The sequence below is a fragment of the Macrosteles quadrilineatus genome, unplaced genomic scaffold, assembly GCF_028750875.1.
Source record: "Macrosteles quadrilineatus isolate MER2022 unplaced genomic scaffold, UCM_ALF_1.0 Scaffold_8__2_contigs__length_117827958, whole genome shotgun sequence".
NCBI lineage: Eukaryota > Metazoa > Arthropoda > Insecta > Hemiptera > Cicadellidae > Macrosteles > Macrosteles quadrilineatus.
In genome coordinates this window covers 106,445,574-106,472,680 of record NW_026542601.1, presented here as the reverse complement: position 1 = coordinate 106,472,680, position 27,107 = coordinate 106,445,574, and the positions used below count along the sequence as shown (strand labels likewise).

The window sequence follows — 27,107 nt, the reverse complement described above, 5'->3', positions numbered from 1 at the left end:
TTGTACTTGTAAACCGGAATTCTTTTGTGCTTGGACCAATAACTAAACAAACAACGGACACAAAGTATCACGAAACTAGTTTTATACTGCTCTTCCCATGTATTTCTATTTTCTGTTACGAATAAGTAAATAAAGGGACAAATTTAATTATTGGCAATCAACAAGGTATCCTAGTTGTGATACCATCCAATCTTTGTCAGTATTTAAGTAGCATATAAACTAGATGTAGTGCTTGCAAGTTTTAATCATCTCCAAAGAGCCGTGTCTCTTAAAAATTTCAAGTTAAGTTAAATAATTAAGAAAAATTCATTTTAAAAATTCCAGAGAAAAACCTTAGTATTTTTAACAATATAATTTGTTCTGGTCTTACAAGAAAGTGAGCTTATCATTAATGCTCTCAACTGGAAGATTTTAGTATTCCACTTTTTATCTTGAAAAAATAAAGTGTAGCCTTAATTTTACTTGTCCACAAAAATCTCCCAGGTAGCCTATATCCAACTAACTCAAAAAGCTGTTCCCTATCTACCAATGCCCTTTTTCTGGATGGAAAATAGCAAAATCCATAACATTAACTTCTCACTAATATAGACACAAGGTAGACTATAATGGTAAAGAATTGGCATGAATAAAAACAGGCTAAGCTTAATTATCAGTTGTGCAACTAATTGGCAGGTAGCCTCTGGACATAACCTAGTTAAAATAAGAATCTGGATCCAAAACAAAGGTATGCCCACTTTTCCTCAGCTATTATTAACGGCCAACAATAGTGTGAGCAAACAAAAGGATGAATTGGAGGTCTATGAACCTACAGGAGCCTAAAAGCGCTGTCATATTATTATTTGAAGAGGTTGGTGAAAGCTAGTAAAACAATCACCACCAAAAAAATATATCTAAAGTTCCATTACAGTATTTATTTTGTTTTAGCATTATATAAGCTTATTTGAAAATGTTTTGATAGCCAAAGTGATGGTTACAGTAGCTTACCGGTATTTAAATTTTAAAATGTATTAAAAAACTGATCGACTGTATAACTTTCACTAAGGCGTGTTTAGCTTTTGATTATTAATCAAAACTATCAATTATTTGGGACAGAAATGTCACCTAGGAGCATATTTTAACCCAAATATGAGTGAATGATGAGTATAAATTAAACCTAGGCAACTAATTTCTGTCATATGAACTTTTTACCAAGTCAAGCTGATGGAATGACTTATTATGAGCTACCGGTATAGAAACTGATAATCTATCAACTGTCAGCACAAAAAATAAGGTATAAATAGAATTTCAGACAAACTACGGTAGGCCAGTGCATTCTGTGAGTGGCTCACAAACTTAACTTAATACTCTTATTGAAATAAAATTTGGCAATATGTAACTGGTCAATATAGATGGGATTTCTAATGGATACTTAGTAGTACAAATAACTTACAATAGGCATTGTCATTCTTAAAAAAAGGCCTACGGACTAAGATCAGTTGTTTCAATAGCCAGGATCATTAATTTAAAACCCAATGATCAGGAACAGCTGTGTCCAGATTTGAACCATCAAAAAGCTACGGTACTGACTTTACACAGGATCGAACTGGCGACCTTTTGATTGTTAGGGGAACACTATAACCACTCGGACCAAGGATCTTTTACCAGATATATTATTGAGATATTTTCAAATCAATTGGTAAGTTAAATTAAACTCTTTATTTGTTCCCCTGAACACTATCTCGGCCTGTTAGCCTTGGAAAATGGTGTAGTGAGACTCGTATTGTGATTTTGTGACGACTGGGCAACAAGCAAGGATACATTTTGTCCCTCTGAGACGCTACATGAAGAATAATTCCTTTCGGTTATTAATTAACAATAACTTCCCTAGTCATTGGCTACTTACTGTATATTTCAGTAGGCTAACTAGAAATAGCTTTATCTTTCACAAAGGTATCCGTTGACTAATTAAGGTGGCATCACCACCTGGTTTCACTGTTTGGAAGAAGGAAAATTGTGGATCATTTTCTCTGTTGTTTAGAATCATTATTAAGACTTAGCGGGGATATGCGATATCGACTGTCCAGACCTACCGGTACTTCAAAAGCTTTTCATTCCTTGTCCCTAAATTACATGCACCAGATCTCAGAATGTTTTTCAAAGGCAACTTCATCCGAGCTGGGAAATGAGTTAAGCACTACACTCAACCCATTTTCTCCCAACATTTTACACTAACTTACTGGGGGGATAAGTCCCAAATGATCTGCGGCCAAGATCTAGACTAACTTGGTAGTTCTCGGAACCCTTCTGAACAATTATTTATTTTTTTCATTTTGCTTGAACTTTTTCATTAAATTTTAGGCTAAAATTGCAAGTTAGGTAAACTTAAGGTAGGTAGCCTAAGTTAGCAAGTTATTGTTGTTTCTGTCATGAATTCAAATCATCATTTATTATATAAGGAATAAAGCTAAACTTAGTCCATAGGCTAATAATTAACTTGTTTCCAATGTTAAATGTTTTAACTTACGCAGAGGATACACGTCCGGTAACCAGACGTGGATTAGGCGTCCAGCAGTTACTGTCATAACCTAACCTAACCAACCAAACTTGCTGATAATGAAAAAAAATCAAATGAAGGTTCAATTCTCTTCATAACATCCTACTAATATTATAAATGAGAAAGTTTGGATGGATGGATGTATGGATGTATGGATGTATGTTTGTGACAAGTGAACGCAAAAAATACTGGTCGGATTGGGCTGAAATTTGGCATGATGATAGCTCACATTCCCGATTAACATATAGGCATATTCTTATTTCAAAAATCCTTTCGGGCTCCGCCCCAGTGGCTCTGGAGTTTCCCATGTTAACCTTATGAGAAATGGAATTATTGAATCTTAACAGCTGTTTCAATTAAACAAGTTGGTTCTGTTCTATGATGTTCAATAGCATAAAAGTTACAAGGATTACCAACAGGGTGCAGCACTATTATTTCTTTTACATTTATGACAACAGCTAATTTGCAACCAAAAGGTGAGTGAGCGTAGCGAACGAACTTCAACCTGGAGGCGAGTTAGCGTAGCGAACGAGCTAACCTGAAGGCAAGTGAGCGCAGCGAACGAGCTCCAACCTAAAGGTGAGTGAGCGTAGCGAACAAACTTCAACCAGGACGTGATTGAGCCATGCGAACGAGATAATCTTGAAAATTAAGAAGTTAAACGGGGCAAAGCCCGCGGGTTACAGCTAGTAAAATTATAAATGCCAAAAATTTTAACAAAAGATGTAGCCTACAGTTAAGAAGAAATTACATTCAAAGCAAAATCTGTGACAAAATGTTAAAGAAACCGATGGGTTTCGAACCAGGGACCTCTTGAATATCAGCCGAGCACTCTATCCACTACACCACGAACAACGCTGACCGAACATCGTATCGTTGTGGTAATGGCGTTCCAGGACCCCACAACCCGGTGACGTCACTACCGGACGCCTAATCCACGTCTGGTTACCGGACGCGTATCCTCTGTGTTTAACTTAATTAAATTATTATAGCCTAAGGATTTTTAATAATTTAACACTTTTTTTCAACATTTATTTTTTTAACACTAAATTGCATCTAGGCTCCCTTACTTTTAGTCTTGTTAGCCTAGGACTAGTTTTAAAATACACCAATGAATGTCAAATCATTGAGGGTCCTAGGTCTAAGTTATGGTAGGCCTACAATCCAAAGTGTTCTTAGTGCAATTGGTTTAAACTTACACATAATAATATAATTTAAACCAATAAGTTAAGTTACTGTACCGGTACTCTATGACTCTACACCAATAGGGAGTTAAAATTGCCCACCAGGTTGACTCAAAAAGTAAAAAAACTGTTTTTAATTTTCAAAATGGCTTGCCTACACAATTTGTAAACATATCTAGAAGTCATGTACAATAGCAGTTGAGTTGATAAATTCTGGATTGAACTTAAAGTTGAAATAAAAGAATTTGGGTACTTACGTATTAAACGGAGGCCACATTTTGTCAGCGCGCTGCGGCGGTTATGTTAGGTTGGGTTATCATAATAGAAAGTATAACTCGTCTGGTATCGATTCATAACGAAGCGAGGAAAGTCCTACACACATAATATTTGCGATAACCCAACCTAACATAACCGCCGCAGCGCGCTGACAAAATGTGGCCTCCGTTTAATACGTAAGTACCAGAATTTGTCACACACATTTACTGATATTATAAACGTGCCCTTCGTCCCTTGTTGGTAAATGGAACAAAGACAATTCATTCGGTAGGGCTAAGAATAGTCAAAACAAAGCATTGTGTAAGTTAGTTACCTCTAGGTTTTCCATTGTGTTAAACGCTGAAAACATGACCATGAAGCCCGATCCTAACATAATCATGTTCCGTATTTCACGTCGATTAGATTCCTTGGAAGACGATTTGGTTTTAACCACGGTATATTCTTTGTTTGTCTTCATTTTGTCACTTCACTGTTTACTATCACAACACGAAACTAACTCACGTCTACGCGTCTGCGAGGCACTAGTCGGACTGACTACTACTGAGGTTGAGGTTGGATTGAGGTAACAGCTGGGATGTTTATAGAGAAGCGTTGTTTCTGTTTGCCAGCTGGTTTGGTTCAACAATGGTTTGAGTGGGGGCAGCACTAGCACTAGCAGCGCTATGACGCCTTTCCGCAATCCCGCCACCATCTTTGCTGCCGAATTAATAACTAAAAAATATTGATTTTGATTTTACTTTGTCGGTTTTAACCTTTATCAATGTATATGTAGTTCAGACAGAATCGTAAAATCATTTTGATAACCAATTACAGCAACGTGTGCAAAGGTGCTCAGTGTATTTCATCTTACCAAAAAATGCCACAACACTTATCCGCCTAACTGGAACTTTGGGGCTTTAAATTTAAGCATACTAATATAACTTATTATTGCTAATAATTTGTTTTGATTAAGCAGTATTATGTTTTTAGATAGAAGCTACGACAGCACGTTTCTCAATATTTCCAGGAACATTATTTACTTTTAGATACCTACCTACGTCAATTGGTGAATAATTTCAGTCCATTTTCCTCTATAAAGCACCAGTTAATAATAGAGATCGATGGTTAATACCAGTCCATAGCAGGAAAACGTTACCCTTGAGTGGCGTGAGGCCCGTGTTTGTAGACTAATAAAACACCTATACTTATACAGACGCTCGTTATAAAAAAATTTAATTAAATAAAAAACCTAAGATATACTTTGAAATTGGTTGGTTTTCAGGAAAAATGGGAACATGAGATAATTTGAAAATGCAGTACTGCGAATATTTATTTCTTTGTACAAAAAAATTACCGGTCTTATTCTAAAATGTATGGACATTTCTCATACAAATTTCCAAATTTACACACAATAATTATTCATTGTCATTCCGATCTAGTATTTTATAAAACAATAGATTTTTTACAATTTAAATAAAGTAATCCTTTTTTCTTCCAACACGTGTGGCTGGGATTCGTTTTTCCGTTTTCGTGGGACTCAGTGCATAGGTTGTTTCAACAAAGGGTTTAGAATCAAGATTTAGTGACCGTTAGTACAAAATAGAGTCAAAATAAACAACCCTATTTCTGTGAAAGATAGTATTCAGAAAGTAATTTGCAGGAATATTATCTTTGTCATCATCGTCACAATAATATATTCAGTGGTAACTTTGTCTGTTGTCTTTCATGCGTGCAGCATGAAACATGGGAAAGTCGCCGTCAGCTACAAGTACAAGTTGTTTGGTCAATGAACCACACTGCCTTTATGATCGTTATTGGATGAAAGGGTGGATTGTGTCTCCTTCTTGTCTCCACACTAATCAAGTCGGCCGTGCATTCCATCGTTATTCTGTCCCGCTGTTACTGTACACCCTGTTCACTATTCTTATATCTTATACAAATTAAAATATAGGTCCAATAAAATATAGGTCCAAATAATAACTTTGTTTTGTCTCACTTTAAGATAAAATTAACAATGATTTATAGAAAATCATCTTAAACAAAATGAAATTTATGTCCGTTTGTGTGTCACATATGAATAATACGGTCATCCAATCACAGCGAGTTTTAGGAAAATTGTTCTATATGTGTGTCAGGGAAGGTTTTAGCGAATTTCCCATATAGGGAATAAGCTATTACCATAGATAAAACATACTCCCTTGTGTTGGTTAGTCTATGCTATTACCGTAGGTCTCATGGTAAGACCCAGACCCGGGACCGATTCACTTTTTCATTTTGAGGTCCCCATAGGCCAAAAACACCATCCGTTCAAATTCATATATATATATATGTATATTAATAAATAATAGCCTATATAAAATAACATGAGTACCCTTTTTTTATATTCTTTTTAGCGAATTTCCCATATAGGGAATAAGCTATTACAGTAGTACTCATGGTAAGACCTGGACCCGAGACCGATTTAATTTTTCATTTTGAGGTCCCTAGAGGCCAAAAACACCATCCGTTCAAATTCATATATATATATATGTGTGTGTGTGTGTCCGTTAGCGCGATAACTCGAGCAAAAATGATGCGATTTTGATGAAATTTGGTACAAACGTGTAAACCCACGTTTATTCAAACGGGTTTCGCGATCCAGCGTAATCGGACCATGGAAACGGGGGTTTATGGGGTAAAAATAAGTTTTTCCCATTTTTGAACCTAAAAACAAAAAATTTTGCAATTTCTTTCTAAACCATTTTGTAGAGCTTAAAAAAAGAAATAATTTAGTATATTGAAGCCCTTTTGTATGCCTAACGGTCACGGAGAAAATTCAAAAATAGTGTAATTGAAAATTCCCATGTTATTCTTATGGAGAAAATGAAAATTGTTGTAATTTACTTGTTTATGGGTATATTTTAATTTAAAAAAATGGGAGAGTCTCGGAGCCCTTTACAGTAAATGCAGGGGTAAGGCAAGGGGATGGGCTCTCCCCAATCCTCTTCAACCTAGCAATAGAAGAAGCTCTACAAGAAGTGGCAACAATAGATAAGGGAATTTCAATTGGCTCCAGAATTGACATATTAGCGTTTGCAGACGATATCGTCATTTTTGCAGAAAATTTAGAGGACCTACGCCAACTAAAAAAAGTATTTATGGACAAAACAGGACAATTAGGACTAAAAGTAAATGATGGGAAAACCAAATATATGCAATTTTCAAGAAATCAAGGTATAGCCCAAGACCCACTGCAGGTAGATGACCATAAATTTGAAAAAGTAGAACATTTTAAGTACTTAGGGGTTATCTTATCCAGGGAAAACAAAGAAGAAATAGAAATTCAAAATAGAGTAAATCTGGCAAACAGATGTTTCTACGCTTGCAACAGACTGATGTCCTCTAAGTTACTGTCAAAAAACACCAGAAGTTAGAATTTATAAGACAATAATCAGCCCAGTATTATTATACGGAGCTGAAACATGGAAACCAAATAAAAAAGAAGAAAAGAAGTTAATTACATTCGAAAATAAGATTTTAAGAAAAATCTATGGACCAATTTATGAAGGTGGTGAATGGAGGAAGAGACACAACAGAGAACTGAGAGAACTCTACAGAGATCCAGATGTGGTGTGTGAATTTAAGTGTAGAAGAGTTAGATGGGCTGGACATGTTTTACGAAGAGAGGAGCAAAATAAGTTAAAATTAGTTTTAATAAGAAATCCCGAAGGAAGACGACCGAGAGGAAGGCCAAAACAAAAATGGTGGAGCCAAGTAAAGAAAGACATGGAGCAACTAGGAGCAACTGAGGAGGATGCAGAGGATATAGCAAGATGGAGAGGCTTTGTTGGTGTGGCGAAATATCTTCTTAGATATGCATGGCCCTGAGATTTGATTATTATTTGTCCAAACTAAGTTTATAAGATATCGTTAATATTTGCATAAAGTTGACTGAATTTTACGTACATTACTTGCAGATTTTTTTGTAATTAATGGTTTTCATGAAATTAGGCATCATATATTTTTAAAAGCCACCATTTTAAAACTGTTCAAAAGTTTGTATTCTTATTTTGCACAAAGATAGTGGCCAGAAAGATAAACATTTTTGTTTATCTTTAACGCTGTTGCTCAAACAGTTAAAGGAGTTATGAATGTTTTTGTAAAAAAAAACACATACATACACTAAACGAGATAGGAAACGTGTTGGTTTGGAAAGAAATTGTGAAACTTTGAGTTTTATAGTGAAAAAATAGAAAACCCAAATTTTACTGTAACCCCCCCCCCCCCCTCCCAGTTCTCATAGTATGATAATTCTGATTCACGAAATTGTTTGAATAAACACAAGCTTAAAAGCTTTACCCAATATCATCAACATTGTTTTTTTATTAAAGCTGATAAAAAAACAGCTGTTTTATGCTATAGAAACATGACAACATACTGTACCGGTACCTACTTCAAATCTCATCTGACCATTTTCACCCTTTTACAATATGATGAAATATTTACCTCAATGTTTTCCACAGAATTATAAGGCACATACATCACTAGAAACACAAATCCCAACCAACACATGTTGATCATTTCACGAACATCAGATTTTACGTCAAGTTTTATCTTAATCATGTTTATAGCACTAAACTAGGGTTTGGATGCTTAATATTTATTCAAAATATGACTAGATCATATAAATGTAAGTATTTCACTTCAGGCACACTATCTTTAGTTAATCTTGATTTTTGCATCTCCAAAGTTGATAAGTCAAATGACTAATTATATGTCTTAATATTTAGTACTAATATAATTAGGTTCATATCAGATATGGGGTTATTTGGGCTGGTGTCAGACTGGTATAAGTCTGTAATATTTTGATACATGAACTTTATACATATACTGGAATAGGTAGTAATTTAGTCTTTAATTTTTGTCTTAACGGACTCCATTTTGATATGTTACAGCACAATTTACTTACAAACATGAGATCAATTAGTAATGCAATAGTATTACAAGATGACAGATTCAGTACGGTACTGATCTAATATTAAATTAAACCTTAAATGAGTAGATGTAGGTAACAAAAGAATAACAAATAAGCAATTAACAACAGCATCCAACTAGCAATAAACAATAGACGATTCCTTCTAAAGTAACACATGGTAACTCCCATTAACTCGACAGTCAACCCGACAGGCGCACACAAAAAAAACTTTTTATCTAAAAATTTAGTTTTAATTGTTAATATTCTACATTTCTTTGAAGATTGTTTACTCAATAAAAATACTCATGTAAATAATGAACTTATATGTAAAAATTAGTTTGTTATATTATCATTTATTAAAACCCATTAAAATGTTCAATGTTCTGGATAACTATACATCTACAACCCCCAAACTATTGGCCTCTGAGTCCAAAAATTAACAAGTTAGCGAGGTTTAACTGTAAATATTTGCAAGAAAAACGGACAAAAAAGATAAAATAAATACAGTAAATAAGCATAATTATGTTTAATAAACAATGTAAAAACTGTCAAAAGCAATAAATACATGATCTCAATAATATTTTCCTGAAGGACAGCTTATTTGTCAGTTAGTACTCATGGATATTTCCACTGAGAAAGTAGGAAACTTACATGGAAATGTTATACCTGGAGGCTAGGGAAACGATATATCAAGGAAGTGGGCCGATAAAACAAAATTAGTTCCAGTTTCTCATCTCTTAACTTTATCTGATTTACCTGACATTAGATACTTGTTTGTGATTTGGAATTGTAACGGAAATGTAAAGAAAACTACATAAAGGACTAATAAAGTCAGCAATTAATTTACAGAATTTTATTTAATGGAGGTATATTCCTCTCTATGTCCATCCAATTTCTTTCTTCCCAAAGCAAAGCTAAATCAAAAATAAGGAAAAAAAGCCGTTTAGCTAATTGGGAACAAATTAATTAATTTTAAACTACAAAACCTCATAGTATTAGAATTGTATTTGTATTTTCCTAATACCACTACAGTACTTCATTTTCACTTGTGATTATATAATATCTCACAACAGTCAAAACCTCTTCATGATATCAAAAGAATGTACAACATGAAACATGGCATTATGTATGAAATACGAGGTAGTGTTTGATCTGCTTCAAAACGTAATATTTGAAGAACAATTTTTTAGAAGATCAATAAGGGTTAAACAAAAATTAAAACAAAACTGATTCTTATATTGAACATTGAATTGAAGAAAATGGAAAGAAATGGATGATAGTGCCTTTGACGTATCAGAATCATTTGATTGTAAAAATTCTTTGACCAAGTCATTTTCCTTCCAAAGTCTTTTTTCCTGGTTTAGTCACTAAACCTTTTATTGGGGTTTCTAAAGAGCCTCAACTTAACAAACCCAAAAGAAAGCGCAAAGAAAATAATGGAGCTCCACTACCACAAATTTGAAATTTGTAGGATAGATGTGCATTAGAGTACAGTAAAAACCACGAATTCTAGAAAAATACCGGTATGGATCATAAAAATAAACAAATGATGTTTTTGGCCCGAAAGTAAACAAAATCCCTATACTAATAGCATTAATTTACATATGGTTTTTTTTTTATTCGTGCTAAAAACACAAAAGTATATTATTAAGAGCAGGAGATTCAAATGTTGCAGGGTCTTTCTTGAGAAAAAACTTATTTTACCAAAATGTATAAAGAAATTTATCAACAAAAAACAAGCTACACAAGACTATACTTTTAACTCAAAGTAATCCAAAGTACATACTAAAACTAAGTCACAGTCAATTTGGACAAAGTTGGCTATTAGTACGCCTTGTTAGAAGGTTAAAAACAATCAGTACAATGCAAATCTATTTTGTAATTCAAGATTACGATGTACAGATTACAAGGCCTTGAGAGGTAAACATTTGTCGTAGCCTTTTGGAGTGAAGTCTCTCACAGTCGGTCGCTCGTAAGTACTTTAGCGGAGCTCCTCTAGTCAGGTTGCGTACGTCATCTAAAGTTATCTCGCTGTATCTGTGACAACACAAACATCTTATAAATCTGAAATTGTCGGAAATCAAATCCCCCTTTCCCAATTATTTTTTATCAGACTAATCTGCTTGCCCCATTTTTCTTACAAAAATCCATATTTGTTTAAAAAGATTTGGTGGACACACAAAGTAAGAATAATTATAGAGTAGTAAAAATTAAACCTGCTGTTAAGTGCAACCGTGCAACTCACAAATTCCACTCATCCTGTAAACTACATCCAATCGGTCCAATGTTTATAGTAAGTGGACCTGTCCCTCAAATGTGACACTGATTGACTGCAGCTCATTTTCAGCTACAGTTTTGGTTTTTTTGATGTATTTCAGTATTTTTAACAGTTAGCTCTTTCATGTGTAAAATGGCAAGGTTTTGTTATATCACATGATATATCACCCTTATAAGATTAAAGGGTTCAACGTGTTTATTACACATTTAGAAAACTGGCCTGACTTGCTATCTGACTGAAATAATTCTCATGTGGTTACAAATCAAAATCAATACTGTAATTTATCAATTTTTTGCAAATTTGTTTTGGTGTTCAATCTGATGTTAAAATTTCCCCAAAAGCTTCACTTACCTAAGAAGGCTAACTACTCGTAGCTCAGGATACAAAACAGTTTGTCCTGCAGTCCAAAGCTCCCGAGCAGTCGTCTCTGTTATCCGAGGAGACTCCAGAAATAATCCGGACAACCGGGACTTCTTTGTTGGGCCTACTTGGTAACAACAAATTAAAAGGTCAGAATTAAAAATCTGTTTACATCAAAATCACACATGCTTGGATCAATTCAGAATTATTATCCTTTCAATGTAATAAAAGTGTAACAGAAACTCCACACTTCTTTAAATGTGTAAAGTTTAACTTCTTTAACCTTTCTTAACCTGACGCATGAATGTTCTCTAGGAATATTTCAATAAAGATTTTGTCTATTGTCTATTGTCTATTGTCTTTATTGCAAGCTGAAACCACAGTTTCATGAAGTAGGTACCGTAGACATAAATCATTCTTATAATATCTATCAGGTCCACTTCATAGTGTAGCAAAGTAAGAAGTTAAATAGCTTGAGGTAAAAGTAAAAAAAAATTAAATTCTTCACAATACCTACAATTTTTTCCAATAAGTTGTAAGAATAGGTAATAAATAAGGAGACGAAAAACAGGGCAGGCTTACCTTAAACATTGTATGCATCCCACTTCACAAAAGAAACACAAAAATGTGTTGGCAACACTGCTTCCTGTACATAGTGAAAGACTTCCAGAATATTCAATGACTCTCAATGTTGGAGAAGGGGCCAGTGGCCTAAAAATATTCAGTTTTTTTTCTGTGTTTTCTTTTGCGTTGCTTTTGTGAAGTGGGGCATACATTTATTTGGTAAGTCTCCTTAACCTGTCCTTTATCTCCTAAATTGTCGGGCAATAAACCTTTTCCAATCCAACCTAAGAATAATAAATATTTATTTGTCACACAACCCAAGAGCACCTGAAGTCAGAGCGGCTTTCCAGAAGCACTGCGGAACATTGTGAGTCCAACTGAAGTCATCGCCATCGGCATAGAAGAGCAGTTTTAGTTTCCTCAGGTACCTAAAAAACAAAACTCTATAGCAAGTTTACTAGGATTGCTTTCAGGGCAGCACAATCCAGTTGAGCGGAGCAATAATGATATTGATCACGTTTCATGATTTTTTATGAAGTAAGAAATTGAAAAGTCTAAAGACAAACTACCTGCTTCTTCCATCCTTTGCAAACTCATGCAGTTTTTATCCACTGTTAAGATCCTTACTAAAGAATCAGCAGATTTTAGTCATAAACTAAGCATTGATTATTTAATTTGTTTTTACTACAATCCTCTAAAATTAAGCTACCCCTAATGGTATGCAGGCTTTGGATGTGATGGAACCTGTCTCCTGAAGGTTTACCTGGGGACTGGTCCCAACCTTAAACCATCGGATAATCCCTAGGTAGACGAAGGTGCAATGAAATCCATAGTGACTTTGGTTTGATATACCTTGGATTGTTGGCACACATGAAACTTCCGCATGTTGGAGGACAGACAAACCCACATCCACTAAGCACCAGAACCTCAAGTCTCGGACACAGAAACACTATCTGGTGACTTTCAACTTCTTCAATCACCTGCAAGAAGTAGTTTGATATTAGAATACAGAATGTTTTTAACAGTGGTTGTTGTTTAGCAAGGAATGAAGTAGGTGAAAAAATGTCATGGATGGGGACAAGTTGTGGGATATACCATCAGTAGAGTTGCGTGGAGCTCGATGTTAGAGCTGAGCCAAACCTAGCTTACAAGCTTGAGAGATCAAATAAAAAGATAATTGTCAGCCAAGATAACGTCATTTTAAAAATCACACTTTTGCCAAGATTGCTGTTGATGACGATAAAGTTTCCATAATCCTTGGTGATGATGATGTCTCAGCAAACGCAGGAAATGTTTAATATTTTGCCGCAATTGTTGATGGTGTCCACACAACCATGGTAGATGTCCAGGATATTTCTGCGATCAGGGTAGACGATGATGATTTCCACACGACTTCTGTTCATGTTTAGGATTTGCTGCCATTGCAAGCACGAAGACGGTTTTCTAAGAGTACAAGAGATGAACCGGATTTTTCTGAGATTGCAAGTGACGGTGAAAATATCCACAAAACTACTTTGGAATTACCGTAATAACAGGATCAGTATGGTCCAACCACGCTCAAGTGACTTAAGGTTAATTAAATTTCCAATCCTGTGTAATTTTTGCTAAATATTATAGAAATTAGTTTTAGTGTTGTAAAGAAGATAATATAAGACCCACTGAGGATGCCACCTATACTGACAAAATGTGCATAGGGAATTAAACTAAGTTACAACATCAAGAACTGAAGCAAAAAAAGGTAACAAAGTTAAATGATCAATTTTATAAACAACAAATTCAACACAGATTCTTAATAATACCTTTAACTCTAAGGAGGTGAGTGAAGTCTCGCCATGAGCCTCGAGGATGGGACAGATGTCGCTGAAGTCAAGGTTGCACCTCTCGCCACTGGTGACGCAGACGACGCTCAGTTCTCGGAGCCGCTTGAATGAGGTGAGAGGCCCGAGGATGTCATGAGGGGTGGAGCAGTCGATGCGCACCCTAACCGAGGCTACGTCCGGACACAGCTGAGAGGCTAGTCGCATCGCGTCTCCCGGCAAAACTGCTTGTGGAGACATCCTGCATCTAACCTGAGAAAATGCTAGAGTCAAAGATGTATTTGAGTTTGAGACATTTGCTATAAAATTTGATATTTAGTTACAATTTCTGTCAGCAATTCAAAAAGTACTGGGCTTTCAATGATGCATTTTTGATTGGCTTATCAAAATGAATGATATTTCAATATTACCTGGCATGGCTGAAATCTTGACAGTTTTTTTTTATTTTTTGTAAAAGATATATGTTGAGAATACAAATTAAGTGATTCTTGAGTTATAAATTACCTAGGTCTAATACTATAATGTATCTGTCCTGTTTGACAAAAAATGGCTACTTATCCACCATACACATCTAGTATGTGGCCGTTGATACTATTTGTTTGAATATTGGAACATTTCCTAACATGTTCCGTTACATCATAGATTAGGTTATTTTTCCAGTCAATGACGTTGGGATGGCTTTGTGAAAAGAAAAAGTAATTTTTTGATATTGCTGCTAACAAATTGTTCATTCACCAGAGGTTGTAGGTTGTAGGTTTTCACTAATCAAAGAAAAAGAAAAAAAAATAGTTTCTTTTGTGAAGAGAACATCCATAGTGGATAAAATTACAAACCACATGAGAAAAGTCAGCATCCAAGTTGTTGAGCTTGTAGGTTGGAATAGTGCTGCCACTCTTCCAAGACTCAGAGTGCAGTTTGTATAATGCTGAAACCAGCTGATAGTGCCGCAGCAGACGAATGTTAGGAGCGGTCCGCAACACTTGAGTCAGCTGATCAGCCGATACAGACGACGTACCGAGGTGCAACTCTACCAAACACTTGTCATTTAAGGAGTGCTGTTTCTTGTAGCTGAGCAGCAGAGATCTTACAACAGAATAACATTTTAAACACAACTCAAAGTTAATAAAAATTATATACAGGGTGTTTGGTACTCAGTGTGAAAAAAAATTTTTGGTGTAAGTACAAAGTAAATGCAGTATGATGATGCATATAAAATGTCCCAAGTCTAAAAATTAGCTTCCCAAAGAATTATTTTATGTTTTTAAAAAATGACTATGTTTTTAAACTTAATACAGCTATTTCTCAATTACCTGTAAATGGATTTGAGTAGACAATGTCATTTTCGTGTTCTACATTAAATTTTGAATAAGAATAATACAAAATGACAGAGGATCAGTTGTAAAAACTCCATCGTAAATAGATTCAAAGATAAAAATTAAGATGTTTGGTAAAAATTCAAAAAACATTGGTCAATTGCATTTGTTCACACCCTGTATACAAGAAAGTGTCGGAATATGTTAAAAACTGCGCCATTTTATAAGCTTTCCAACCATATGCTACACCATTGAGCTTTCTGTCTGCTTATGTACGCTTTCGTGGTTTGAAGACTACAAAGCATGGCGTCTTTATCATTTAAAACATAGAAAGTCAGCATGTATTAAGCAAAAGTTGTATTTTTGTTTCAGCTTGAACAGTAAAAACAGTAAAAAAGTTCCCTGTTTTCTGGCATTCAAACCACTAAAATAAACAAAAAAATATCTAAACCTCAATAGTGTAGCATATGGTTGGAAAGCTTATAAAATGGCGCAGTTTTTAACATATTCCGACACTTTCCTGTATACAGGGTGTGAACAAATGCAATTGACCAATTTTTTTTGCATTTTTATCAGACATCTTGTAACGTCTCAATGACTTAAATCTGAATTTCATTTAATTGTATTTATTTTATTTTGTATATTTTTTACCAAAGTTTCTCAGGGATGGGTTCTTTGCCAAGTGACTGATTTTATCCTAACTGCAGAATGTGTGAAATGTGGGATATAATGTTAAGTTATACAGAGCCACTATGTGTAAGTGTTATTTGGTCGCAGCACTCTTAAATAAGGTGCCAGACAACTACCAAATGTGCGTGCTTGTTTAGTGTTAAGCCGCAGCACCAGCGGTCAGCCGGGGCCTGACAAATGCTTTGTATGGAGTTAAATTGTTAGTGCCACTACTTGTAAGTGTTATTTCGGTCGCAGCACTCTTTAAAAAAAGTGCCAGACAACTACCGAATGTGCGTGAGTGTTGAGTGTTAAAGCCGCAGCACCAGCGGTCTGCCGGGGCCTGACAAATGCTTTGTGTGTAGGCCTATTCTAATTTCTATCCTACTTACTTGTCTAATTCAAATTACCTTATTAATATTTCAAATGAGTACACAATTGGGACTGACCTTATTCTTTGTTTTTATTTTCTTTCACAAATACAAATTTGATTACTATTAATTATTATTGTTTTATTTGCGCCTGGCAAATGGTTTAAACCCGCAGCGCTGACTGTCAACTCGTGAAGTGAAGACTGAAGACTGGCCCGTGGACTGCTGTATTTATACCCGATTTGGTTGCTATGGAGACCATGGAATGTTCTAGAACTTTAAACCCAGATGTTTCCACCAAAAGTTATCTTCCTTTTCCGGCAGCCTGACGTCATCGCTGCCCACTTGATCGTTCTTGATGCATCAGCTGCTGTCGGCTGGAGCTCGAGCTGTCAGAGAAGCTATTGTAAACTAGTAAACAAACATTAAAACAAATGTAATAAATAAATATGTTTTAATTATTTAGTTAGTTGTTAAATTTACATGTTTATCCCTTTGAGTGTGAAATAAAATAGTAATGTACATTCATAACTGTTATTGTGTTGCTGAAATATTTACAATGGATAACCTAACCTAAATACGGTAAGTGGGTAAGCTAACCTAGGTACGGTAAGTGGGTAGAAATATTCTTTATTACCACTATTTACAAAATAAACTATTAGAAACATTATTTCATTAGTAATTTAAAGAACATTAAGAAATATTTAAACTATGAAAAATGTGAGATAGGCCTAACTTTTATTACAATTGATCTAACAAAAACCTAACCTAGCCTAGGCATAACATAGCCTACAATGGTTAAATTAAATTGAAACATTACATTGTCCCCTAATTTGAAAAATAAAAAATTAAATATTTACATATATACAAAAATTATACAATACATAGTCTTTTTTTATTTTGAAAATTACTCCTCTATTTCCATATAATTTGGTCTTAAGTCCAAAATGTCTTCGTCGTCATCTTCATCTATTTTTATCAATTTATACTCATTGATTTGTGGCTCAAGCCAGTGCACTAAATTCACATTTAGAACCATTTCCGGAAAAGTGTTTGTTAGCACTCCATCATTTCTTCCTTTGAAATTTTGTATTCGTATTCCTTCTTCCTCTTCTTTCCTCATTTCTGGTTCTTCTTCTATTTCCTTTATTCTCCTCCTTTTCCATTTGCTCTTCTCCTCTTCTTCCTTTCTTTTCTTCTCTTCTCCTGTCTTCAGTTCTTCATTTTTCATATTTTCTTCTTCTAACATTCTCACTTCTGTCTGGGCTGTTTTTATCACTTCATTTTCAATGATTTCTGAAAATTGTTCCGATTCTAACTTCCACCCTAATGTTTCTTCTAATTGCTCCATACTTTGCCGTTCCAATATTTTCTCTTCTCTATCTTCTTCATCTATATGACTAATTTTGTTGATTTCTTCAGAAATTTCTTCTCTACTTAATAGATTGTCTTCCTTCTCATCCATACTTGGGGTGAAATCTTCTTTTTGTAATATATTGCACCTTATGCTTTGAATGGGATTATTGTTGAATTTAATGCTTTCTTTTCCTATAGTAGCATAGTTTTTATTTAAATTTATAACCATGTTCAGTTCTTTCATCGTATCGATTCCAATTATTATTTCCTTAATCAAGTTTGGTATAATCAAACATTGGATTTGTGTACTTATTGAGCCTATTTTTGCATTTATTAAGATAATACTCTTAACTCGCTGGGACTTCTGATTCACTGCTGTAGTTATTGTAGTATTTGTTAATGGAAATTCTTCATATTTTCCTAAATTGTGTTTATTTTTTAAAAACCATTCCTTTTGCATACAAGTAACAGTGCTTCCAGTGTCTAATATACACACTGTACTTACTTTTTCAAAATTAATGTCAATTTCTGGTACATGATACATGTGTTTAGTTTCTTCAACATTATTGATGTTGTCATTTAGTAAGAATTCTTTGTTGACATAAATATTATTTATAGGCCTAATATTTTCTAATTCATCTTGCACTGGAAATGTATTAAGTGTCTTATCTGGTGGTGTCAAAATTTCCCTTAGGCCTGCATTATTTCCAGTGCTATCTAGTTTAAATATTTTTGTTTAGGTTCTTCTCGGTTACTATCTCCTGGTTTTTGATTGCGATCATAGCTGTTTCTATTTCCATAATTATTTTGGAAATGATCCCTCCTATTTTCATTTTTCTTTTCAAAATAGTGTCTGTCCCCTGATGGCCTGTGATTAAATGAACCTTGTTGATCCATGTTTCTTCCTGATGGTCTGTGACTGTATGAACTTCTTCGTTCTACATTCCTTTCTGCCTCGTTCCGTATAGATTCGTTAATTTCTATCGTATCTTCTCTACTTAATAGTTCCTCCATTTGATGTATTGAAACTATGTTTTGCACTCTGGAGGCCTGTTGAATTGTTTCGTCAAAATGTCGAACAAGGCGACGAACTATTTCCCTCTCTGTGAATTTTGGTGTCATATTTTGCAACAGTATTACCCTGTCGATGAAATACTCTGTTCTTGTCAGTCCCCTCCTTGGTATGTATTTTTCTAAGTCTAATTTAGTTTTAATCCCATCTTGAATCTCCTCATTCCAATATTTGTTCATAAAATATTTTTCAAAGTCTTCAATATCGTGTACTGAAGTCCTAACTAGATCCCACCATCGTGCTGCAGTTCCTTCCAAGCATATATCTAAGATTTCTTCTAAATTCAGTGATTGTTCATCCTGTGAAAGCCTTCGTTCATTTTCCCTGTTATAATAGTTTTTCAGCCTAGAAAGGAATTGATTTGGGTTTTTTGATTTTCCATTGAATTTTGGTAAGTCTTTAGCTATGGTGCTAGGACATGTGATATGTAGGCCTACTGGTTTCCCATTATTCCCAGCTTTTAACTTTGCCTCAAATTCCTTATTGATTCTTTCCTGATTCTCTTGAATCATTGCGATTCTTTCCTCAATATGGTTGTGTACTTCTTCCCTTAATTCTGTTATTTTTGTATCAAATTTGGATTCGATTTGTCTTATTTCGATGGTCAGATCCTTCCGAACTTTTTCTATTTCTTGTTTAGTTTGTTTAAATTGTGACAATACTTGTTCTTTAAACTCTTCAAGTGTCTGTAATATAGGCCTAATTATTGTTTGGTCCATGTTTGTGTGCTGTGTTCTACTGGGACTTGTTACGTTACTATGATTTAGATTGTCGCCAGACGCTAAATTTTGATTATCGATACTGTATAAGTCATCTCCGGGATTGTCATTATTAGGGTTTAATAATTCTTCCATATTGATTTCGTCTAATTGCCGGCTCATATTTAAGTGTGCTTCTTGTGCTCTAAGTGTAGGTGTTATATATTTTCGTAAATTATATCTCTGCATTAAAATAATCTATAACCGTGATAAAATCAAGCCACCTAGTTGGGTGCCAATTTGTAACGTCTCAATGACTTAAATCTGAATTTCATTTAATTGTATTTATTTTATTTTGTATATTTTTTACCAAAGTTTCTCAGGGATGGGTTCTTTGCCAAGTGACTGATTTTATCCTAACTGCAGAATGTGTGAAATGTGGGATATAATGTTAAGTTATACAGAGCCACTATGTGTAAGTGTTATTTGGTCGCAGCACTCTTAAATAAGGTGCCAGACAACTACCAAATGTGCGTGCTTGTTTAGTGTTAAGCCGCAGCACCAGCGGTCAGCCGGGGCCTGACAAATGCTTTGTATGGAGTTAAATTGTTAGTGCCACTACTTGTAAGTGTTATTTCGGTCGCAGCACTCTTTAAAAAAAGTGCCAGACAACTACCGAATGTGCGTGAGTGTTGAGTGTTAAAGCCGCAGCACCAGCGGTCTGCCGGGGCCTGACAAATGCTTTGTGTGTAGGCCTATTCTAATTTCTATCCTACTTACTTGTCTAATTCAAATTACCTTATTAATATTTCAAATGAGTACACAATTGGGACTGACCTTATTCTTTGTTTTTATTTTCTTTCACAAATACAAATTTGATTACTATTAATTATTATTGTTTTATTTGCGCCTGGCAAATGGTTTAAACCCGCAGCGCTGACTGTCAACTCGTGAAGTGAAGACTGAAGACTGGCCCGTGGACTGCTGTATTTATACCCGATTTGGTTGCTATGGAGACCATGGAATGTTCTAGAACTTTAAACCCAGATGTTTCCACCAAAAGTTATCTTCCTTTTCCGGCAGCCTGACGTCATCGCTGCCCACTTGATCGTTCTTGATGCATCAGCTGCTGTCGGCTGGAGCTCGAGCTGTCAGAGAAGCTATTGTAAACTAGTAAACAAACATTAAAACAAATGTAATAAATAAATATGTTTATTTAGTTAGTTGTTAAATTTACATGTTTATCCCTTTGAGTGTGAAATAAAATAGTAATGTACATTCATAACTGTTATTGTGTTGCTGAAATATTTACAATGGATAACCTAACCTAAATACGGTAAGTGGGTAAGCTAACCTAGGTACGGTAAGTGGGTAGAAATATTCTTTATTACCACTATTTACAAAATAAACTATTAGAAACATTATTTCATTAGTAATTTAAAGAACATTAAGAAATATTTAAACTATGAAAAATGTGAGATAGGCCTAACTTTTATTACAATTGATCTAACAAAAACCTAACCTAGCCTAGGCATAACATAGCCTACAATGGTTAAATTAAATTGAAACATTACAATCTTAATTTTTATCTTTGAATCTATTTACGATGGAGTTTTCACAACTGATCCTCTGTCATTTTGTATTATTCTTATTCAAAATTTAATGTAGAACACGAAAATGACATTGTCTACTCAAATCCATTTACAGGTAATTGAGAAATAGTTGTATTAAGTTTAAAAACTTAGTTATTTTTGAAAAACATAAAATAATTCTTTGGGAAGCTAATTTTAGACTTGGAACATTTTATATGCATCATCATACTGCATTTACTTTGTACTTACACCAAAAAATTTTTTCACACTGAGTACCAAACACCCTGTATATGATTATATTCAACTCTAGCACGATAGATATCTTAAAGGCAAAGGTAAGTGAATGAAAACAATTTTCTTTCATTTCCATTTCTTTCTATTTAATGGTGAATCTATAAGATCAGCTGGTTTAAGCCAGAATCATTTGTTAAAAGCCTTGTGATCAAGGACAGCTGGGTCTAGTTGTTGCGAATCATCAAAAAGCTTCTCACTTCAAGAATTTAGGACTGGGATTGGAGTTTTTCAAAGTTCTATTTCATGAGTTGTGTTATTTGTTTTAATAATTTGTGTTTATGTTTCCATCTAGCCAGCAGACGATATACAAAAACAGTTGCTTCTGACTTTTCTCATTATTAGACTGGTAATCCACTTGCGAGAAGGTGAGCACAATATCCTCTTAGCCATCCATTCTACATTAGTCCCACCGTTGTTAAAAAACCAGAAAGAGACACCTACCTGAATATTCCTTCTGCTTCAGGCAGCCATGATTGTTGGCCAAAGTCTGGGAAACTGGATCTTCCCCTGTAGTAAAGCTCCCCGTCAAAGTCTACGCTGCAGACTGACTTTGGCAGTAACCCCAACAGACTAGTGTCAAACTTTTCTGCCACCCACTTGAAGAAAACTCTCCGCAGGTTCTAAAAGATTGTTGTCCGTTATTCACTCTTATCCAGAAAGTAGTGATGAATAGAATTTCAGCAGGATGGATTATACAGGAATCTATATATTAACACGCAAGCAGTTTTCTTTTCACAGTCATAACTCAATAACGGCTTGATGGATTTTAAAGTTTGAGGTGTCAAATTAAAGGTATTTTCACGTAGATGTGCAAATATGTCTCAAAATATTTAGAAAGCGCACAACTTAAGTACACTTAAAGGCTAAAGTTTGGAAGGTGGCGCTCTCTGTTGACATTTGATCAAACTCATTTTCTTTTATTTACAAATAACATATGGACGTAGTTTGAAATAGTTTTTAAGGTTAACCACAGACTGCAGGACTTAAAACTTCCAGAGCAAAGCTGGAATTTATATTTTGTTTCAATCTGTTAACTAAGTCTGGTTCATAATGAAGAGTCATACCTAGGGGATCTACAATTTCAAGATCCATGACACTTGAAATAGTCCAGGAGCTGAGGGGGGTTGAGCATGCATGAAAGTAGTACGCAATGTTATTGCTGATTATTGTAATATGGACTGTGGTGATCAAAATTACGTATGTCGCCTATTTCAAAAGTGGTCGATAAGGTGGGGGGGGGAGGGGGCAAACATGGCGGATTGCGCTATGCGTTAAAACGCTGATAGATCGAAAACGGGTAAAGATAGAACATCGGTTAAAACGTCGTTGTAATCCTAAAAATGTGGACAACAATAATGGTCATTGGGTCCGAGGTCGTATCTCTATAAATAAACAAGTTATTGTATAAAATATGTAAAAATGGACTTTTCGTTTAGTTTTTTTTACCGAAAGTAGAATTAATTTGTGAGTGTCGCAAAGAAGTAATATCAAATATCTTTGCTGATAGTTGTAATATGGACTGTGGTGATACAAAATACGCATGTCGCCTACTTTTCAGGTGGTCGAGCACTTGGGGGGAGGGGGGCAAAGATGGCGGAACGCGCTATACATCGAAATGACTGTGGCTCGAGAACGGTATGAGATAGGACATCGGTTAAAACGTGGTTTTAATCCAAAAATATTACCAATAGAAAAGGTCATTGGGTAAAAAGTCGTATCTTAACTAATAAAAAAGTTGACAATAATAAGTTTAACAAAATCTACATCGTACAGCTATTTTTTTCGAAAATCGTATGGATTGTTGATAAATAATAGTGTAATTACTTAATTACTCGGCTAAATATTAACTAGATGCATTTTCTTATAAGAAAAAAATATATTATTACGAATACATATGGTTTAAAATGTAAAACACGGCCTCCAAACGCCTTGGGGTTCGTCTGTTAGGTTGCGTTATAATTGCTGCTGTTTTTAAAATAATGATTGCTTGTATTTTGTATTTCATTATACACTGAGTATATAACTGAAATAATGATAAATAAATAATCAAACAAATAAGATAATAATTAAATATGAAATGTAATATATAGTAGTTTAATTCCATTGTAAATATAAACACCATAAACTTTAAATTTCTTGACCGCTCTCATGCATTAATTATATATAGATGTATATACATTTGTATCAAAGAAAATATTTACAATTTTTTATTTGTATTACAGGTGCTAAGAGAAATTAAAAAGGTACCTATTTAAATTCAACAAATAATATGAACAACCAGTGTAATTGTTATGGATAGAATGAAAAGATTTGCCGTATTTGTTATTATAAGGTATTTACTTTTGTAGTAATGTTTTTTATTTCATATAACTGTATTAAATAAGAATCTGTTACAAAATCATATTGTAATAACCTACAACATTATAATAATTAAAATTGGATTTGTAGTGGTAGTCTGTATTATGCATTTGATTGCGGCGAAACCCCAAGTATTATATTATGTAGTTTGGAGGCCGTGTTTTACATTTTAAACCAAATGTATTCGTAATAATTTATTTTTTTCTTATGAGAAAATGCATCTAGTTAATATTTAGCCGAGTAATTAAGTAATTACACTATTATTTATCAACAATCCATACGATTTTCGAAAAAAATAGCTGTACGATGTAGATTTTGTTAAACTTATTATTGTTATAACTTTTTTATTAGTTAAGATACGACTTTTTATCCAATGACCTTTTCTATTGGTAATATTTTTTAGATTAAAACTACGTTTTAACCAATGTCCTATCTCGTACCGTTCTCGAGCTACAGTCATTTCGATGTATAGCGCGTTCCGCCATCTTTGCCCCCCTCCCCCCAAGTTCTCGACCACCTGAAAAGTAGGCGACATGCGTATTTTGTATCACCACAGTCCATATTACAACTATCAGCAAAGATATTTGATATTACTTCTTTGCGACACTCACAAATTAATTCTACTTTCGGTAAAAAAAACTAAACGAAAAGTCCATTTTTACATATTTTATACAATAACTTGTTTATTTATAGAGATACGACCTCGGACCCAATGACCATTATTGTTGTCCACATTTTTAAGATTACAACGACGTTTTAACCGATGTTCTATCTTTTACCGTTTTCGAACTATCAGCGTTTTAACGCATAGCGCAAACCGCCATGTTTGCCCCCTTCCCCCCACCTTATCGACCACTTTTGAAATAGGCGACATACGTAATTTTGATCACCACAGTCCATATTACAATAATCAGCAATAACATTGCGTACTACTTTCATGCATGCTCAACCCCCCTCAGCTCCTGGACTAAAAGGAAAAGATTCAATGATAAAATATGGTCACATTGCCAACCCATTTGCCCAATCTTTTAAAACTGTGGCAGAAATGTATGTAGGGACGAGAGCTCCGAGGAGTTAAGGGAGATTCTTATGTACATAATAAGAGACAAAATAATTGGATTTCCTCGCTACAATGATGCGACCTGTATAAATGTCACCGCTACTTTTAAAGCTGAAAACAGAGGACCACCAGAAAAAAGTCATCAGTCATAGACTTTAGAATTACTCTTTGATTGAGGTCTTGCTGTTTATGTTTTTAGTTGTTTATTTTTTTTATTACAAGTTGCAGTTTTGCTCGATTTCGAGCAACAGGCTATCTAGTAGTTTTTAAAGTGTTTTAGGTTATAGCTGATTTCCCTGAAGGAAGAATATATATTATCGGGACTGTTTTTCACTGTACGGTATCTAAGTCTTGGACCATTGTAAAGTTAGTTAATTCTCCTATAAAGGGTAGCCAGTCCTCTATGTCTGGACCAATATACTCTCAAATTTTAGAGCCACTGAAAAATAATAAATAAAATAAAAAAGACCATTTCTTCAAATGATTGTAGAGTGTCACTGCTCTTAGTAAGATAGCCAATGTCTATGGTTCCCAGTCCAGCCATAGAAGACTGTTTAATGTCTGCAGTCCAGTCCGCCCTACATATATGTGTGTCCATGGCCACATATCTCTTGTGTACATCAACAGTTCAGTGGCAGTGCTATTGTTTAAACCAACATTTAACTATCATGTTCTGTTCTTCATTGTTTTTAGACTGGGATGCAAATAGACAGGTGACTATTTAAGGTGTGGGGAGTCTTAAAATGCAGAGCACATTGATGAGTGATATTTTACTGCCCCCTCTGGAGAGTTACTTGCTAGCGGTCTCCTACCTTAAATTAAGCTTTGTGAAGGAATGTGATTATTTTGGCAGATTAGAAGATTGTCAAACCTACCTTGCATCTTTTACCAACAAATTCAAGAATAAATCGGTCCCACTTCAAAATGGCTGATGATATTTTGGGTGTTAAAAATATTACCCAAGAATCATTCCAATATGTTGCATCTTTGGATGCATACGTTAACAAATCTTCAGCAATCCTGCTTGCTGAAAAACATAAACTTATGAATGGCTAATTCAATTTTGTTCCATTAAAAAAAGGCTACACACATAAAAGTGAGATTTATACTTCAGTATCCAAAAATAAATGCTCTTAAGTTAGCTCCCACAAAAAATGCTAAAATCTTGTTACTGAAAGCTGTTACCGTTTTAATAAATTGTGACCTTATAATACCTAAATTTAAATTTGCTATGTAATAATATATTTTTATTGTCGGGGCCACATAAGTTTGCAGTTGAGGGAGGAGCCTATTTACCATATGGTTTTGAATGAACCAATAAGAACCGTGCGGTGTTGCCAAATCTAATAATACCAGCTGATTTAAAAATATTGCTTTGTATATTTAATAAGTGTTGTCAATGGGCGATATGGCAACGTAGCACTAGACTTGTCTTGTGATTGGCTGCTACCAACTGCAAACTTACGTGGTCCCGACAATAGTCCTTCTTTCTAAAGATCAGAGGATAAAAATAACAGAAGGAAAAAATTATCAGCTGATCCTTAACTTCAGATGTTTTTTCAATCCCAAATCATATATTGAAAACAGCTGTTTTTGCTTTAGTATGACAACAATAATGCATTCAACGTATTTGTTCAGCATTTCAGCTAGCAGTCAAATCATAATTAAAGTTTACCTTTTATTCTTCATTTCTAAAGTAAATATATTAACCGATATTTTCAAACTGAGTTTGTATAGCTTTTAGTTTTTTCCTACCGAGTTTATCTAGAGGTCCAGCTATGGCGGGGTTCCAGTCAAGTTTGGAGCCAATCTTCTCAAGCGCAGGACACAGTCGTGCCAGGCATAGTTGGTATAACCGATCTGGTGCAGACCCGTCTGTCATGGTAGTTAAGCCAACTCAGTGGTTCGTAATGGGTCACAATCCCTTAGTGGTCTGAAAAAGGCTAAAAACTGAGTATTCTAGAATATAAATACTAAATAAAAGTGTGGTGTTAACAAGGTTAAAGTCACTTAGTGGTTTGGGAAATGGTTAAAACAACTTAATTGTCTGGAAAATTCATCTTGCGGGATGTTTTGAGACAACGTTTGAACATTGAATAATAGAAAGATGAAATTTTTTGTCCTAGGATGCTAGGCACGAGCCTAGAACCTGTTTTTTCACATTACTTCAGGCTAGACCTAGGGATTGCGGCATTATCACTTAGATAAAATCCATTGGTGACTTGGCGGGATTTGCACCCAGGACCTCAGGGACTGAAGTCCCGCGCACTAACCACTCAGCTCGCTCACCAGAATGATTACATATGTCGTGGAGGGGATGGAACCCCTTCCCTTCAAACTACCTGAATTTTTTAAACTGAATATAGTATAGGATTATTA

At 34.7% G+C, this 27,107-nt stretch overlaps 2 protein-coding genes across 3 annotated transcripts in view; both read right to left on the bottom strand.

Moving 5' to 3' along the window:
* The window catches only part of LOC128999548 (UNC93-like protein MFSD11), a 55,950-nt gene extending 51,394 nt beyond the window's left edge, over nucleotides 1-4,556 (bottom strand). Inside the window, exon 1 of the mRNA XM_054426119.1 lies at nucleotides 4,307-4,556. Within this exon, the coding sequence (XP_054282094.1) occupies nucleotides 4,307-4,450 (144 nt within the window). The 5' untranslated portion in view covers nucleotides 4,451-4,556. The remainder of the gene's footprint in view (nucleotides 1-4,306) is intronic.
* A 6,212-nt stretch (nucleotides 4,557-10,768) lies between these two features.
* Nucleotides 10,769-26,618, bottom strand: LOC129000875 (uncharacterized). 2 transcript variants are annotated; one of them, XM_054427935.1, is made up of 9 exons: nucleotides 26,484-26,618; nucleotides 25,604-25,755; nucleotides 21,752-21,930; nucleotides 14,779-15,028; nucleotides 13,928-14,197; nucleotides 12,981-13,108; nucleotides 12,456-12,556; nucleotides 11,556-11,691; nucleotides 10,769-10,963 (listed from the first exon to the last, which is right to left on the bottom strand). In XM_054427935.1, the coding sequence occupies exons 1-9, from the start codon at nucleotides 26,608-26,610 to the stop codon at nucleotides 10,816-10,818; spliced, it is 1,491 nt and encodes a 496-aa protein (XP_054283910.1). In that variant the 5' UTR covers nucleotides 26,611-26,618; the 3' UTR covers nucleotides 10,769-10,815. The 2 variants fall into 2 exon arrangements, with proteins under 2 accessions (XP_054283910.1, XP_054283911.1); XM_054427936.1 differs by having other exon boundaries at nucleotides 11,556-11,688.
* Between the last annotated feature and the right edge of the window lie 489 nt (nucleotides 26,619-27,107).